Below are 18,523 nucleotides of genomic sequence, written 5' to 3' on the forward strand. Positions count from 1 at the left end.
AGTATCAGCAGAAGGTAAGCCTGGAGCAGATTAATTTTTTCTTCAGCAGAGAGTATTACTGCTGCCAATAAGAAATATTACCCAAGGCTCCAGAGGACACTGGTAATAATTAGGCCAGCTAAGGCACATAAATAGAAATGTGAAGGGGGAAATCTGTCACTCAACACTTACTATAGCTGAAAAGGAAAAAATTAATTATTTTCACTTTTGATATATAGACTGAACTTTTTGTTACTGGCTGATAAAAGTAATTACCATCTTTTTTCAACATTCAGAATCAATTTCAGAAATCTGTTATGAGACCGTTACAGTGCACAGAGTAAATTTTTTTCCTTAGTGTCGCTTACATCTTCTCCTCTAATTCCTCCATTAGCCTAAGTCTGGCGCAGCAGACAAGGCATGGAACTTTACCTCAGTATTCCTGCAGACTACTCTGGATGGATGGATGGATGGATGGGATCCATAGGTCGCCAGAAAGCTGCCTAATGGGGCAGTGTCCTCCCTATAGCCTAGATTTATCTCCCCTAACCTTAAATGAGTATACACATTTGGAGCACAGTCAGTCGATAACCCTTCAACAGTCAATGAACTGAGATGCATACTAAGACAAAAAAGACACTCTGTAGGCTAATTAAGCCTCTCAAAATTGATGTTCCTCCTCAAATTCTGAAGATGGATAAGTACACTGGTTTTCCTTTTTAAGTGCTGCTCTTTCAATTTTTTGAAGGATTTTTGACTTAAAGTCTAGAGCTGCTATAAAAAGTAATAACAGCGGTCAGAGACACATTTTTTTCCTATAAGGTAATTACATGTTTATTTGTGATAACTGAGACCTTTTCATCAGGGACTAAAAAAAAAAAAAAAAAAAGGATGAACAGTTCTTAACTGTCAGGCACGTACTACATCCTTCAGGAACTCACAAATCTGGCTGTTGGACTACCCAATTAAAAAAGACTCTTCAGTGATTTGTTACTGGCTTTTCATCTCCGCTGCCTGTAATTTCTTCTGAAAGGCTTAAAATAGTATATTTTTCCACAACAATATTGTCATTTTCCACTGGTAAAACACATCAAAACAAAACCAGTAATTTAAACGGAGACTCAGCTAAACCTGTTTGAGCTATTTTTGTTTTATGATGTTACCTTATCAGCTCAACATATCTCTGCAAATCAAACTACATCATCCTGATTCTGTGAATGGTATTAATCAGTTTGCTGCTTTTGCAGAGGCAGCACAAGCTAGCAGGAATTTCTATTATGGACCTATGAGCTGGGGACAATTAGAAAAGCTTGAATAATAAACAATAGGTAAAGTAGTTAATATCTTATTTTTCCATGAAAATATTAAAAGTGCTGAAAAGGAGATCAAACTCTGGCACAGAAACCCATTGCTAAAAGCCTTTGGTTATTCTGTCAAGGTTTTGTCTGACTCGCACTCCAGCAGGTCCTATTCATGACTGAGTAATATTTTCCAACTTTTCTGTGGCCTTTGCTATAGTTTTCTATTCTTTACAGTAGTATTTTGTATGAAAGACCTGAGGGGCAGTCCAGCTTCTTAGAAATTATTTTTCTCATATAGAATCTATTCATGTTGTCTTGGGCCTTGTTCTGCTTTAAGCCTCTTGACCTTTCCACTGTGCTGTTTACCCCTCCAAAGGATGCCTGTCCCAGCTATTCACTTGAATTCATTATTGTACAACAAAGCATTGTTTATGACTGACTTCAGCTGTATTTGGACCTCCTTATCTCCCCAGATGGTCATTACTGTTCTTAGGCCAGCTGGCAGCATACTTGGGGCAAGGCCACCTCTAAGGTATGCTTATGACTGAAGCAGAAAGAAGCTATCACTAGGAAAAGAATGAATAAATAAATTTCACATTCAGGGTTAGTTACAATGGTGAGTAACTGCTGGCAAACCAAACATTTATACAGTGAAATACAGAAAGCAGGCTGCACAATTCGCCTTAACTGGGTCAGATGGCACATGAGAAAAAGCTTGAGATTCACCTACATGCTACTTCTACCCAATCTTCCCCAAATTGAACTGCTGCTGAAGAACACACAGAATTTTTTTCAACTTTAAATGTTCCGTGGTTTGAAAAACAGCAAGGTTGTTTTAAAGTCTTTTAACGCTTGCATTACACGGGGGATAAAACTGTGGCTTTAGAGAAACACACAGAAACTCTGGCTATTGGCATTAATACATCATTAATATATTCCTGTATGTTGGAAAAACGATACGTGATTTTTTTACTCTGTACTTTACATTAGGTACTGCTTGCCTTGGTTCCTAGCCTCCCACCCTAAAATACTACACCCTTATCCTGTTCCAGATTGATCTGTACTACCTATTACATCATCCAAGCCATCGAGAAGTAGAATTGAGCTGTCACAGAGTTGACCTGAAACACACATTAAGCTAACCATAGGTAATTACAAAAGCAGTTTTTCAAATCCTTGTGCACATACCAAGGCTGCTTATGAGACTGCCCCGAGTGGGTGTCAAAAGCCTCACAAAAATCAAGCTCTCTCATATAAATTAGGCCACCTGCTCTGTCAGAGAGAGAAATTATGTTGGCTTAAGACAATCTGCCTCAACACAGCCTTCTCGATGCTGTCTCTCACTTCATTATTTTCTAGAGACCTGCAGACTGATTATTTAACTGTTTGCTTTCGAGTCCTCCTGGAGAGGTGCTGCCTTGCCAGAAATCCATCCTCCTTCTTCACAGCCGGCCACGCGGCTTCTGTCGTGAAGACTGATAGAAGAAGGCACTGAAACACCTCAGCTTTCTCCCCTTCACCTGCTCTCTCCCCATTATTTCCAGCCCCTTTCCTCGCTCACGACACGACGTGCACGGCCAGCCCGTCGCACCTCCGCCCGCCATTTTGATTCAACGCTCACACACCGCCGGCCAGCCCGTCATGGCAGGCCCCGCCCCTTCGGCCCGCCCCGCCCCCTCAACCCGCCCCCTTCCGCCACCTGACCCGGCCTGTCAGTCAATCCGGGCTCCGCCGTGGGAGGCGGAGCCGAGGAGGCAGTCGCAGCCAATCGGCGTGCGAGGTGCGGCGGCGCCGCGGCCAATCGGCTGCTTGCTTCTTCGGGGGTGCGGCGGCCGCTGTCCCTGCGCCCCGCTGTGAGCTGCTGGCACCGGCTGTCGCCGTCGCCGCCTGAGGTGTCGCGGTAGCCGCAGCAGCCTGGCCCTGCCCCTGCCCCGCTGTCACTGAGGATGAGCCCCTGCGCTGCCCAGCGCGCGTCCCGCCCTGCCCGCCCGAGTCCATTCATCTAGCGACTGGTGAGGGGCGGGCCGCGACCTGCTGATGTGTCCGGAGGGGGAGCCGGGCCTGGGGACGGGCAGGGTCACGGCTGGCCCTGCCGGAGGGGACGGGAGGGGACGGCGGCGGGGGGCTGCAGGAATGGGGAGAGCCTGAGCCAGGGAGGGTGAAGGGCGGCCGGCCACGTAGGATGGGAGGGGACCGGCTTCGAGCCGGAAGAAAAGTGGATCGGCCGCTTGTGTTGATAAGGCTCTTCTGTTGCTCCTCGCTTCCCGGCTACGTGGGCTTGTCTTGTGAGAGGCAAAACGGCCACCTTCCCCCCTGGCTGCCCCTCGCCTGTGGCTGGCTCTTTGAAACACTTCAGACCCTCCCCTTCCTTGACACTGGCAGCAGCCGCTGCCAGGTTTCCTTAGCTGGAGATTCCCGGGAAGCCTGTCGTGTTTCTGGCCTTCTTGGTGATACTTGTCTGTCGCTTTTGGTAGTGGCTCATGGTGTTGCTGGCTTTGAGCAGCAGCGTAAGCACAAGAGAGCTGAAATCTCGTAGTTAGCTTAAAATGATATTTCTATGCAGTCTTTTTAGGGGCCAACCACCTGATCTCTGAAATCTGGCCCTTTTTTTGCTGACGTGGTCAGTGTAGTTGTCTGTCTTCATGGAAACTGACCACAATTTGTGGTTTTCAAAAAAATAATAATCACCTAACAACATCTGATCTGGGTACTCGTTAATAATACTGTACCAAAAGTTCAGAGTTCATTCAGAAAATTCAGCTTTTCCGAAGACTTGATGTATTTATCTGATATAGTGTTAAGTGTGGTGAAATTCTAGAACACATTTGTGGTTCATTGCTCTTGATTTATCTTCAGGTTGTCTGTTTTAATAAAAAGTCTATAGCAAGGTCCCAGTGTATTGTGGAAATGACTATGACTGTACTCACTGTGCTTTTGTCTATACCACTTTCTGTATGTTTTAATTTTTTTGGATAGTGTTAAGTTATTAAACATAAGTAGTTTTAACTATTTCTAGATAAGCCGAGCACAATATTTCACAGTTTACTGTTTATGTACTATGATTCCTGACTAATAGATCCGCTGTGACGCGTTGTAGGTGAATTTGCCTACCAGTGGTACTTTGGTGTTTTTTAGACAGATGTGTCTGCCTTTAATTGGTAGTGCTTGTTAGCACTGTTAGGAGCAAATGGATTAGAGTTGCTGGGTCACTGAATGTCTCATCCTGGTAAGGATTATGCTGTTGTTGCTGTGAAGGCAGAAGTTGCAGAAACTCTGGAGAGAACCTCTAAAGGTCACCTGTGCTAGGGGTGTACCTGTGCCAAGCTGTGGCATAGAGGCCCCGGCCCAGTCAGTGAAGCAGCTTGGATCTGTTGTGGCCCAGGGGACATCGTGGGCATGGTGGAATGTGGTGTTTTTTAAAGCAAGTTGGTTTTCCTCCATAGCTTTAGTTCTAGGCAGGTCACATTTATTTAAAACTTGAACAGGTTGCTTGTTGTCTAACCCATTTTGAGAGCCTCATTAGCATTCAATTTATCACTTGAAAGTGCTTACTGACATATAATCTTAATCTCTTAGGAAATTTGAACAAATGACTACTTATCCTGCTGTCGGGGGTAAAATGGACTAGAGTTTTGATTTTTCTTCTTTATGTAACAGCCACCTTATTCAAAGGCTCTGGGTGGTCTGTAGAAAACACAGCTGAAGGAGAAAATAGATCCAATTTGCTCAGCCTGTACTCACAGGTTATTTTGTAAACCTTTTGAATCCTAGATGCTCTTCCTAAAGTTTTCTTCTACTTGCCTTACGTCTCTTAAAACTTGATATCTGAACTAGAAGCAGCACCCTACCTGATGTTTTGGGAAGAGCAGTACCCTTGCTTTCTGTGCCTTGTATCGCAATGCTCCTGTAATACAGTTGAGAAGAAGCTGCTTGTTTTGAAAGACTCTGGGAATTTCTGACTGCTAAACCACTCTAAGCTGCTGCATAGCTTAGACTTACTCTTTTGTCCTTGTATATTCAATTACTTTACCCCCATAAAATCTATAATGTATTCAAATAATATTGTTCAAGGGGTTGAAAAGCCTAGATTTATGCCCAGGCTTCAACAAATGTGCAGGGAGTTTCTGAACAGGTTAAACTATCTGTGGATAAGTAATCTTCTGAGTAGAAATGAGTAGTCTAGCTGTTCTTTAAAGCCTTGTACAATGTGCTGCTTATAACCGAAGGGTGTGTTTGCTGTTATTTATCTAGGAATTCATCTGTGTTTCCTTGAGGATATGTTGCTTAATGCCAGTGCTATGTTTATTATATTACAACCCAGCTTCAATTTGCTAGTCACTTTTGTCAGATTCTAAACTACTACTTTAATATGTATTAGTGAAAGTTGCCTTTAGGTAGGACTACAAGCAACAGAAAATCCTGGAAAATCAGTAATGTGATAGCACATTCCCATGGCTTTAATTCTGTAAGCTTTAGATTTGTTTTTCTTTTCTTTTCTTTTTTTTTTTTTTTTTTTTTTTTTTTATTATTAGCTTACTAATGAAGCTGTCTACATGGTGAAGTTTGTTTTGGGTACAAATATTTTCAGGATTTCCATGCTGTTGTGGTTACAGGTCTTTTGTGATGTTATGAAACAAGTGTGAATGGACCAACTTGGAGAATATTATTAAATGTCAGCATGCTTGTTTAAAAAACAACCCTCTTCTGAAGCTCCCCTTCCACTCCACCCCAGAAATCTTTTAAGAAGTCGCAATACCCTTATAAGGGTGGTCTTAACCTTCCCAAGTGTATGATATTGCCAGTCATATCTCTCTTCATTTAGGAACTTACTATCAAAATGAAGAGCAAATTAATTTTGCACCCTTTGAAAAGTCATGTTATTTACACTATTTTTTTTTTAAAGGAGGGGTATTAGGATTGACAAGGAAAACTCTAGGCTTCTTTTACATGGAAAATAGAAGCCATTATTTGGTTCCATTTTAGGAGAGCCAAATACTATGTAGTTTTTCACCAAGTGCATCCTAGATGCAACTGCTATTTAGAAAAAAATCAGTGCCACTGAAAAAAAAAAAAACCAAAACCAACAACAAAAACAACCACCCAACAGAAAAACAATGAATGGAATGAGGTTATGCTAATTTAAAGATCAAATAAAGTCTTGAGAAATATGTAATATGTTCATAGTAAAGCAGGGTAAAGCTAGGTTTCAAGGCCGTGTCACTAATTTGACAATAGAGTTACTTTAATGTAGTGCACATGGAAGATGCAAAACCAGCAATCTGTCTTCAAGTGGTACTGAATTCTAACTAGCTGAATCTCTTCTGTTTTCTCTTTCACTTCTATGCGAGACCATTGTCTCTATTAAGATGAAAAAAACCCACAACAACAGCTACTAGCCACTGCCTTGGTACTGGTATCCACATCCATGTTAGCTAGATTTTGCTAGATCTAATACTGAGTATAGGCTTTCATCAGGAAGAATCTGAAAGACCACAGGTAAGAATTCTAGTATCAAATGTGTGCCTCCTAGATCGGCAGTTTCAATACATGTTTCTGGCGTCCAACTGTGTAGTAAGGATTGGTTGCTGTTTCTCTTCTGATAGCACCCCTGTACCTTTGAGCGAAGCGCACACTACCTCTGTGGAAGTACTTTCTAGAAAAAAAGAAAATTGGAAATGTGTTGATGGAGAACATGATCCTACAGATGTGGAAACGAGCAGTCTGGTGTTTTCCTTCATCCAGTAGCTTGTGATGCCTCTGTGCTAAATGTCAGTGTTCTAGGCATCACAAAAATTTGTGCTGAATATGCTCTGCCTTCACTGGGTTTGTCTTCTGAAAGATAGTGACTAAGAAACAGACACGTAGTAGGGGGTCCTAAAGCTGCCTTGGTATCATCATCTCTTCTGGCTTAATTTTTGTGAGATTTCATATTACCAGAATACAACTGATTATATATTTTTTAATCTGTTCTGGGAAGCATCTTGGATTACAAAAACAGGTAAACAGAACCCTTGGACTTGAAGACCACTAACCCACCAGAAGACCCTTATAAGCAGCTCTGATACGCAGAGAGATTTCTGGAACTCCACAGTAGGAAGCTTCTACCAACTCTGTTAATTTTTCCCAATGATTGAACAGAACCTCCAGATTTCACATCTGTCCTCTGCTGTTTGCAGGAAATGAAATCTACCATCATCATCCTAGGTCATTGAGGTATTTGTTAGCTTAGTTTTACAGATGTGTAGAACCTTAGTTAATTTCATACTCAAGAGAGGTATGACAGCTTTGATTTCAGACTTTTTGGCCAAAAAAGTGCTAAATCTCCGCCTCATTGTAGTGACCTGAAAGAAACAGATTTTTGAGACAACCACAGTAGGTAGAGCACTTCTTTTTCAGCTGTGGGAGTTCTGACTCCATAAGATCAGATGACACATTTGACGCACTCCTCCTTGGAGGGTGTCTGACAGCTGTTGTGTGGTGGTGCTTTGCCCTCTCTGAGGGGAAGAGCTGAGTGAGAGGGCTCTACCTACTCACTTCCAGGAGGCAAGATACTAGAAACACTTTCTTGCTACTTAGGAATTGCTTCCAAGTTGATTGTAATCTTTCAAATTTTCTTGGGCTGTGAACAGGTATAATAAGTAGCTCATGTCTCTAAGGGAAAATTTAGAAACCCACTTGCTACTGAAATAAAACGTCTTTGGGATACTCTGAATACTGCTCCGATTCCTCCATTTTTGTGACATTTTTCTATCATGAAAATGTTAATTAGGAATCAGTTTTTAAAAAGAATTTGCATTCCAAATGATACCTATTGTATCATAAAAATGCTTAAAAGATGATAATCTTATTTACCTATTTATCTGTTTCAATAATTACAGCATTAAGAAGACACTGGTATTATAACAGGAATATGATTAGTGCTGAGAAACCTACAGAAATATCTGCAAATAAAAGCAGAGACATATAATCAAAAGGGCACTGTATTCTAGACATTAAAATTTAAAAAATGCTGGTGCTGTTCCTATTTTGTGCTTGTTTTGGGTACTGAGCTCAGCTGGAACTCTGTATGCTAGAAGTAAGCATTTGGACAGCAATCACAAGGTTTTCACATAGATGGGAGCATCAATTCACAATTTTAAAGTTTTAAGGTTTCACTTAAGGACCTACTTTGTATTTAAAAATAGTCCGATCTGATTATTAAGCCTTTTCAGATGTTGTAATAACACAATAGTGTGTGTTATTGGTGTGCCAGTCTTTATTGTGAAGGGGTGAAAACTTGATCTACAGCCTTCTGTCTCGAAACTCAAGGTGTATATATCAATGTACTAATATAGTATCTAGTGTTGTAATGTTTGTAGTAAAGGAGGGCTGGGTTAGAATGACTTACAGAGAAATAATTCAGCAGAGTCAGATTTCACATAGCTGCAGTAAATGTCACCGTAATGAAGTTAGTGTGAGGTATGCAGGGTTTTATTTCTATCTAATAGCAGACTTTGTATTCTTTTAACGTGTGGTTTGTTCACAGTATTTTCGTGTTTGGTGAGGCTAGAGCTCAGGTGCTTTAAAGAAGTTTTTCTCTGGCCTCTCTGTTCCTTTCTTGTAATGGCACAGGTTTCTTTGGAACCAGGGTTTACTTTCTTCTGAATCATTTTCTCATGCAATTCAGAGGCTTAAATAGGTGTGTACTGCACAAGGGAAGGTATGGCATGGGGTATGGCAGTGCTGCTTCCTTGAATGGTGGTGCCATTTCATACCAGTTTACCTAACAGATTAGTCAACTTTATTTTATGACTCCTCTGAGTAATTTTTCTTTCTTCTTTTTATTTTTAATTTTCTTTCTTTGTAGCACTAATAGCAGTGTCTTAACAATGAATTATATTTAAGATATACTTTACAAGACATACGTAAAAGTCATACTTCTTCCACAGCAAAACTTTGTTGCCTAGTGGCATATTGACGAAATGTGACAAATTGGTTTGAGGATAATAGCGCTTCTGATGTTTTTACTGTAGATCTCCAAATATGTATTTTTTAAAAATTATTACTGTTTAGAAGAGTGTTTGATGCACTGGCAATCTGAGTCTGCTGATAGCAGTCACCTGTCACGCGTTGATTCCTTGGAGTAGCAGATCAGGCTCCATTCTCGAAACTAGAGCTTTTTTCCAAGCTTGCAACAATGCTTCGCTTTTCTTTATAGTCTGAGGCTTTAGAGAAGGTGAAAGGAGAAGACTCCCCACAGGTATATGTTAAACTTCTTGTGTTACTGCAGAAGTTTGTATGTTGGTTGTAAAATGCCCTGTAGAGTGAACTCAAGCTTGCTGTGACAAATGTAAGCTAAAGAGTTGTGGTCAATTTTGTTTCTGAAATATTTCTGAATGTTACTCCTGGACAGGGATGAGGGACTAAATTGTAATGAATAAAAACTGCTTTTTTGTTTTTCATGTGCCTGCTGTGTGAAATTGTTTTGAAGGTACATACTGAACAACTTTGAGCTGTAGATTTCCATTCCAAGTATTTAATCCCCTCTGAATGTGGTGGAAAAATAATTGTCGAAGGCTTTATCGTGAGATGTTTAAATGAATACTCTTGGATTAGAATTTTTTTTTTTTTCTTGAAAGTTCAGATTCCATTACTAGTGTTTGCTCTAAACTGATTGCTTTCAACTTGGTGGTAATCTTGATGATAATTCTTAAAATGGAAGGACAACTGGGATTTCTGTTTTCTCTTCCAAACAAAGTAATCTTTCCCTGACATGTCTTTGCAGATAGAGACATTAACAAAATAAGGTTATGCATTCAGTGCCTGAAAAGCTAAGCATTGGAAGCTAAGATCAACAGGCTGGGGGGGGGGGGGGTTTGGGGGAGGGAGGTGTGCACATGGTTACATGTATAATGACTGCTGAGCTGGAAAGATAGCAGTTTTTGTTTGTTTGCTTGGTTTGTTTTTTTTTTCCCCCCAAGGATTTGCTAACATTTAGTCTTATTTATTCATCTTTCATGGTAGCATTGTCCAACTTCTTTTGGAATATTTTACTCATTGGTAGAACAACTTTAAACTACAGTTTGTATAGCAAGCAAGCATCAGGGAGTTTAACGCGATTGAATACTACTTCACTCAGTTTGCAACTTATGCTTGAAAAGATTGAAGCGTGAAGTTTTTTGGGACTGAATAGCAGTTCGCATTAAATTATGCAGTGTATCAGTGATGTCTATAGTTCACTTCTGTTTTGGATGGTTTTATGTGTGATTTTTATACTGCTGTCTGCATTTCTTATACTGTAACCCTTTTAAAGATAACTGCATACATTTAATAGGCTAGGTGAGTGCTTCTGTCAGGCCTTCTTTACTTTTGAGAAAGTGGATGCCAGAGAAAGATGGATATGCTAAAGATAAGCGTGCACAGATAAGCAGAAATGCCATATGCACCAGACTGTGAATATATTTTCATGAACAAGTATTTGTATCTTTGCCTCCTTTTCCTTCTTCCTCCCTTATCCCTTCCAACCTAGGCCTTAATTTCTTCCTGCCTATTTCAGGAGCTTTAGGCCTTTGCCCTGCATGCGTGCTAACAGTCTGAATTCACAGCTCTTGCACAAGTTTTTTTTTCTTTGCTCTGTTGCCATCCTGCCTCTCACAGTTGTCAGCAGCTCTGGGAGTGGTGGAGAGGAGCCTTCCTGTTGATTCTGCAGCAGAGACCTAGTAGGGAGATGGGTAGGCATTCAGGCCAGGGAAGAGAAAGTTAAGAAAAAGTCCCTTTTTTGCAGTACCTAAGGGAAACCGTGGTGGTCGCTCCCTCCTTCTGGGTGTGACTGACAAAACTTCTGTTAGCCAAGATCTACTCAACAGCTGTGGAGATTTTTTGGTGGGTGGGTGTTTGTTCCTCCCCCCCCCTGAGCAGTCGTCTAGTTCAGTCCTTGCTCTCTGATCACAAAGTAATGATGTAATTAGACAGTAAACTATGAGGGTCCTAAGGACTCTAAGGCTGGGAAAGCAAACATTTTTTTTCTCTTCCGATGACTTTTTTTTTGATCCAGTTCACTCTGTAGCCTCAAAGATTTATGTCAAAGAAAGGGAGGAGGTGCATTTGGAGGCTGGGGTGGGGAATGGAGTCATGCCTTTTTAAACTGACTGAATTCCTGAGTATAAGCTCAGATGGCATGGGGCAGGTCAGTTAACCCTTGCCATATTGCTCTTGTACTTGCAAGCGTTAGTTTGATATGCATTTAAATTGGTACAGTGGCTGGGGAAAAGAATTTTTGTTGACTAATGTGTTCTGGTTTGTTCTCTTTCAGGTCTCCCTTGCAATTATGGAGTTTTAGAAGAATAAGGTAGTGTGGAGGGGGAATCCCCCTCTCCACACTTGAGGTAGTTCACTTTTGGAATTTTCTATGGACAAGACTATTTGTTATATAAGATGGTGAAATAAGACTTCTAAAAATATATATTTATAAATATTTATTTGGATCAAGTGCCAAACATAGCAGTACAAAGATTTCTAATGGCAGCTCAATAAAACTGGATTTACATCTTTGGAATTACAAGTTTTCTAAGGCACTGTGTTGTGTACTGAATTGGAGTGCCTTGATACACCTAAGGGTTGTTCCCCTTAAGGAGAGGAGCAGCTTCAGAAGTGAAGATGAGTTCTCTCATGCCAGACTGCACTTCAAAGTGTCGATCTCTACAGCATGCTTTGGATGTTATTTCTGTGGTAACCAGAGGAAGTGAAGGCCAGATCAAGGCCTTTCTCTCTTCTTACTGCTACAATGCTGCAACTATAAAGGATGCCTTTGGTAGAAACGTTATACATCTTGCTTCATCTTGTGGCAAAAAAGGTGTGCTAGACTGGTTGGCTGAGACCAAAGGAGTAGACCTCTTGGCAAAAGACAAAGAGTCTGGATGGACAGCTTTGCACAGAAGTATATTTTATGGATACATTGATTGTGTTTTGTCATTACTGAAGGTGAGTGATTTACAACTGTAGTTTTCCTTGGTATCTGAATTTTTTAAAGTTGTATTTGTTATGTGAAAGTGGGTTTTTAAACTTGCCTGAAAGCCTCTTGAGGGTTGTCTTAATACTGCATTTAGATCATACTACATTGGTTTACTTGAAAGTGGTCTCTGTGTTCATAAAAGATGTTTGCCCTTGCCCATGCAGAAATCATCACTGAGTAAGGATCCCTGATTAACCGTGGACTTCCCTGAAGACTGGTTTGTGTGGATGATATCAGGGTCAGGATCTTAAAAGTGGAGGATGATCAGGCTAAAGATACTCTAAAAATAGACTCTGCGGTACTTATACCAATTAGTGTTTTTAGAGAACATAAAATAATAAAAGCTTAAATGGAGTTATAATTAGAAATGAATCTTGTATTTGAGAGAGAAGCACTTCAAGATATGGAGCATTTTATTAAGTGAATCCCCATTTCATTCATATTTTAACCAGGACTTTTGCTCAGTCCCCCTCGTTACTTTCTTGCAATTGCTGTTTCTTCCCTACCACTTAGAAAGTTGTATATATTTTTCGATTGCTCTTCTGTTCCTCCTGTCATAAGTACAGCAAAGGGGGAGAGCTACATATGGTTGAGATGTTCAGGGTCCCTTTAACCACGTGAAGAAAATGAAATATTTGTGGTTCAGGGTTACTTAGAAGCAAACCTTTTAAGGCAGAGAATTTTCCATTTTGAGTTCAGCCTTTTTAAATTGCAGTGGCTAGCCATTTGTAAGCATTAAACACTACTTTCAACAAGCAGTTTAAGCAAAATGGTTATGGATCCAGTAGCTTTTAATTCTTGATGGTCTGGTAACTGTTAAATATGGATTTCATGTGCTGTACCCTTACACAGTGAGGAGATTTTCATTAAACTTCACAGAAGTAGGTGTTTGTGTGAGAATTGTACAAGATTCTGTTCTCGAGAAAACTGGAATCTGTGTATGTGATGTATGAAAAAGTATTCAGTCCTCTGGTGCGTGTGTGTATCTGTGTCTTTGGTATTTGCTTACAGGAGGCCTGTAAAGGTTTCCCCACACATACTTTACTTTTCTGTCAGTTGCATAAGAGTGATGTTTTTCTGATAGCTAGCTCTGCTGATGCTCCTCTAAGAAGCAGAATGAAACAGCCCATGGAGAGTGCTCTGCCTCCCAGTTCCTTAACTGAAGTCTCTCTGCTGTACTGCATTATAGAAAGGTATTATAGCAACAACAGGAAGAGATTATAAAATAGCATTAAGAAAAAGCTGAGCTAGAAGGAGGTCTCTGAAGACTGTCTAGTCTAACTCCCATGCTCAAGCAAGGTCAGCTAGAGCAGCTTGCCCAGGACTGTGTCCAGTTGGATTTTGAATGTTTCCAGGGATGGAACATCTCTGTTCCAATGTTTTAATACTAGTCCAGTAAAAATGGTTTTTAGGTTTAAACAGCATTTCTTATATTTCAATTTGTGCCCATTGCTACTTGTCCTGCCAGTGGATATCACTGGGATCCCCACCCCCTGCCTCCAATCGAGTATTTATTATACACGTCAATAAGACAGGGCCTCCCCCACCCCCCGAACCTTCTCTAGGCTAAGCATCCCAGCACTCTCAGCCTCTCCTTGTATGTCAGATGTCTCAGTCATTGTTTTCATGGTCTTTTGCTGGACTTGCTCCTGTAGGTCCATGTCTGCCTTATACTGGGGAGTGCAGACCTGAACCCAGCACTCCAGTTGTGGCTTGCCAGTGCTGAGTAATGCCTTTTGGCAACACTCCCTCATGCAGCCCTGGATGCTTTCACCATTCTTAGCTGGAAGGACACATTGCTGGCTTGTGGCCAACTGGTTGTCCACCAGGAGCCCCAGGTCCTTTTGTGGCAAGCTGCTTTCCAGCCAGTCAGCCTCCAGCTGTATTGGTACACTGGGCTGTTCCTCCCGAGGGCCAGGATTTGCATTTCCCTTTGTTGAACTTCATGAGGTTCCCCTCAGCCCATTGCTCCAGCCTGTCAAAGTCCCCCTGAATGTCAGCACAACCCTCTGGATTATCAGCCACTCCTCCTGGTCTTGTATCATCATCAGCCTTGCTGAGGGTGCACTCTGCGCTGTCATCCAGGTTGTTAGTGAAGATGTTAAACAGTGCTGGCCCCAGTATCAACCCCTGGGGTACTCAGCTAGTGTGGATGACAGACTTCAGTTGTGGGCTGGAGGCAGTCATTGCTTCTTCTCAGACTGTATCTAACTACAAGTTTTGCCACTCGGCAATTGGGATTTGTTCTTACAAATTCAGTCTACGTGAATATCACTGCAGCCTCTCTTCTGCTTGTACATGACCTATGCAGCTGCCAAAGAGAAGAATATCCAGCTACCTGTTAAGTCATAAAAATAGGTTGGTCTTTCTGTCATGTAGTGAATTAATACCAGCACTGTTGCTAGTAGTGTTGCCTTTATAATTTGGAGAATGTGTGTTGTTTTTCTGGCTAGTGTTTTTCTGAATTGAAGTTAGAGGTTAAAATCCCTACTGCAGATTTGGCTAGCTGTCCTTTTGTCATGCTTGAATGGATTGTGCTCCCTTGATTTTTGTATTTCATGTGTTTATCTCTTAAGTGTGAAATTCTGTAAGGTTTTCTTTTATATTAGCCATGAGCTCTGGTACATAGGTACAGCCGTATTATCCATTGTGTTCTGCTTGGGGACATCTGCAGTTCTTCCCTTCAGTGATCTGATTGATGACACTTGACTTCCTTAAAACCAATGCTGGTGTAGCAGCGCTTTTTTGTATTGAGAAAATGGTATTTACAGAGAATATCTACCTCCCTCAAAGTTCTAAAGCAATGACCTGTTCATGTTCTGTGCTTCTGAAGCTTGCTTGCTGCTGTCTTGTCTGACTGTGTCCTCTTGCCCTTTCTCAGCTACTGTGAACCACTGTTCCCTGCTTGTTTTCAAAGCTATAGTAGGCTTTTTTGATCTTCTCACTTCTCCAGCTTGTCAAAACTGATTCTGTAAACATGTCGATCTAAGAAAATATCTTCTTCAAAGCTGGTAAATGCATTTTTGGTAAATACTTGCCCTTCCTAGTCCTTTATCTTCAAGTGTGTTTCCTTTGTGTTTCCCTGGTTACATCTTATTGCTCAATCAGTATTCATACAATAAAATCCCAGTTATTAGATCAACATGATGTATACGTAGTTGAGCAGAACTGCACTGTTTTTTTCAAATCTGCTTACAATTTACTTGGAAGAATCTGAAGATTTTCTTTTATCAATATTAAAATTCAATTAAAGATTTGTTTAGCTTCTTAAACGTTTACCTGGCATACTTAAAGCTGTGAAGTTAAAATTAAACTTTATTTTTCTCTTCCCTTCCTCTCCTTCTCTTTCAGCATGGTGTTAGTCTGTATGTTCAGGATAAAGAAGGCTTATCAGCCCTGGATCTTGTGATGAAAGATAGGCCAGTCCATGTGGTCTTCAAGAAAACCGGTAGGAAATCAAGTAGCTTAAATTGTCTTTTACAAGGACAGATGTTTCAACAATGTACCAGTGTAGACAATATTTTCTGTTTCTAATTAGGGCTGTATAAGTTATGAGATATCTGAAGATGTGGAGTCGCTAATGTCATGAGACAGCAGGTGCAGAATCTTGGCAGTAGGCACAAGATGCACATGTGTAGCAAAAATGAAGGAATAATGACTGACTTAGAGGTGAAAAAAAAAAAAAGGGGCAAGTGATATAATATGTAACCCAAAGAAGCTGTGGAGATTCCAGTGTTGGAGATACTCAAAACCTGAGAGAACAAGGTCCTGGGCAGCCTGCTCTAGCTGACCCTGCTTGAGCAGAGGTGTTGGACTAGATGAGCTCCAGAGGTGCCTTTCAGTGTCAACTATTCTGTTTTTTTTTCTCTTTTATCTCAATTCTGATTATCAGAGAGACTTCAGTGTCTTTGAATTTGATAGTTTACATCACTTCTGTGCCTTTTGTGAAAAGAGGGGGAATATGTTCTTGAATCTGCAAAATATTTTTAGTCAAGGTAGCTTGATATAAACTAGTTACAGTCACTCTAAATACACTTTCTGCAAATAGGAAATGAGTATGTAAGAATAACTCTGAGCACAGAAGTTTTTCTTTGACAGGGGAGTAGTTTTTCTAGGGCATTTTATTTATTTTTATGCTGTTTTATACTTTTCTCCCCCCCTTCTTTGCCCTTTTCTCCATGTCCCCAAGTTCAGTCTTGTTGCACAGTGAAGGTTGTTCTTTTCAGCTTGTCTCCAGTCAATTTAAGTATTTTTGGTTACACAAATCCTGAGTTTTGGTTATTTTTAATTTTACCTTGTAAAATATGTTAAAATTATTTAATCTTTTTAGTAGTAGCTCAACATGATCAAATATACATTGATTTCAGTTTCTTACTGATCAGAAAATGGTGTTCAGATATCATTGTAGCTGAGAGGTTATTTAAAAAATATAAAATGTTAGTTTTTGGCCAAACCTCTGATTTGAAAGTGTTTATCGTTTTCATACATGACAGCATAACCTTTTTTGGGGAAAGGCTTTTTACTAAATTGAAACAAAGCATGTATAGACTAAGGTACTAGTAGTTGTCTTCTGAAAACATAAGTAAATTTGCTGCTGAGGAATGCTTTCATATCCTGCAACTGGAAAATATATATAAGTAATGTTGATCATCTTCAGTACATTGATGTTAAAATACTTTGTCATAGCACCTTATTTCTCATAAGAATAAAACTTTTAAATGTTCAATTTTAGGTAAAAAACAGCTTTCCTCTTCAAATTTTAAATAGAAACAGCAGGAGATATTTTCAAAGTCGTCATGCATGAGACTGGTAAATTTACAAGCTGCAGAGAAAATTCTTTTTCATTGCAGATCCCACAGAAGTCTACACCTGGGGAAACAATATAAATTTTACTTTGGGTCATGGTGGTCAACAGGGTAAACATCATCCTGAATTAGTGGACCTTTTTCCTCGGAATGGCGTGTATATCAAACAGGTATTCTGAAAGTATTACATAGGCACGTTTCTTAGTGAACTTGGAGGGGGGCGTGTGGGGGAACAACTATCAAAGATGTTATCAGGTTCTGAAAATTCACATAAAAAAAAAAAAGTTGGGTCTGTGGGTTTTTTGTTGTGTTTGTTTTTGTTTCCCCTCTCTTTCTTCCTAGTTATTTCTCAGCAAGCAGTTTCCATTGATCTGGGAAACATCTTAGAGCAGCTCAGGAGTACTCGAGTAGGCCTGCTGTATTATATTCTTGCTGCTTCCCCCCTCCCCGATCACCCTCAGTTAAATCATTGTTCTCTATTTTGGTGGGGAGAATGTTTTTTGATATTCTTTACCTTGGATATATGGCTTGTATATCATTAAATAAATTCAGAAGCATGATACTTCTGTAACTGTTTCGAGTTTCTGACCTCTTGTGCAACTCCTGTAATGAACTGAAGTGGGACAATGAATCCGTTTGATACATGTTGAATTAAAATTCTTGTTTTGAAAGCAACATATGCTGTTAAGCACTCTTCCTGTAACAGTAGTTTTGTTCCTAGTAACTTCTTGGGACTTCAGTTGAAGAATGTTTGAAAGTTTAAAGTACAACTTGAACAAGCATTCAGGGCAGACAATCTGTTTTGCAGTCTTAACATATTTCCTTCAGCTCTTCTGAGGCAGTATTGTTGCCCTTAAAACTCAATCTTTTGAGCTTCTGTTAGCCTGTAAGGCCATGCTTGAACTTATTTTAATAAATACAAACTGTAGGTCTCTTCAAGTAGGTTAAGACAGTACCTAATAAATGTAAAGCAAATATTTTGTGTTCCTTGTGACTTGATTTGGCAGTCCTGTGCTTTAGTACTAGTATCTTACTCATATTTTCACAAACAGATCTTTATTAAAGCTGAACTTCTTCACAAAGTAGCTTGGACAGGTGTTTTCAGATTATCCAAGAAAACTAATTTGTCCTATACCGCATCCTCCCTACCCCTTTTTTGCCCTTTTTCTTTCAGGTGGTACTCTGCAAATTCCACTCTGTGTTCCTTTCCCACAAAGGTCAAGTTTATACATGTGGGCATGGACAAGGAGGACGCTTGGGTCATGGTGATGAACAAACATGCCTGGTATGCTATCTTATGCTATCTTATGTAGTCTATCATAATATTTCTTTCATTTCAAACAGGAAGTCTAAAAAGTGAATTAGAGTTTCTGTGAGTGTACTTTCAAAACCAGTTTGCTGTTGATTTCAAACAAACCCCCTTGCTCCCCACCAAATAACAGCAAAAA

General features: G+C 40.2%; 1 protein-coding gene across 7 annotated transcripts in view; it reads left to right on the plus strand.

The window, feature by feature from the left end:
- The first annotated feature begins 3,120 nt into the window (after nucleotides 1-3,120).
- Nucleotides 3,121-18,523, plus strand: part of IBTK (inhibitor of Bruton tyrosine kinase) — a 63,920-nt gene continuing 48,517 nt past the window's right edge. For all 7 annotated transcript variants that reach the window (XR_014227543.1, XR_014227544.1, XR_014227545.1 and 4 more), the window contains exons 1-5: nucleotides 3,121-3,292; nucleotides 11,572-12,239; nucleotides 15,622-15,718; nucleotides 17,121-17,245; nucleotides 18,250-18,360. Coding sequence is in view for 2 of the 7 variants with exons in the window: in XM_082305372.1 (XP_082161498.1) it covers nucleotides 11,916-12,239; nucleotides 15,622-15,718; nucleotides 17,121-17,245; nucleotides 18,250-18,360 (657 nt within the window). In the remaining 5 variants the exon portion in view is untranslated. The remainder of the gene's footprint in view (nucleotides 3,293-11,571; nucleotides 12,240-15,621; nucleotides 15,719-17,120; nucleotides 17,246-18,249; nucleotides 18,361-18,523) is intronic.

Source organism: Platalea leucorodia, assembly GCF_965183815.1.
Source record: "Platalea leucorodia genome assembly, chromosome: 3".
Taxonomy (NCBI): Eukaryota; Metazoa; Chordata; class Aves; order Pelecaniformes; family Threskiornithidae; genus Platalea; species Platalea leucorodia.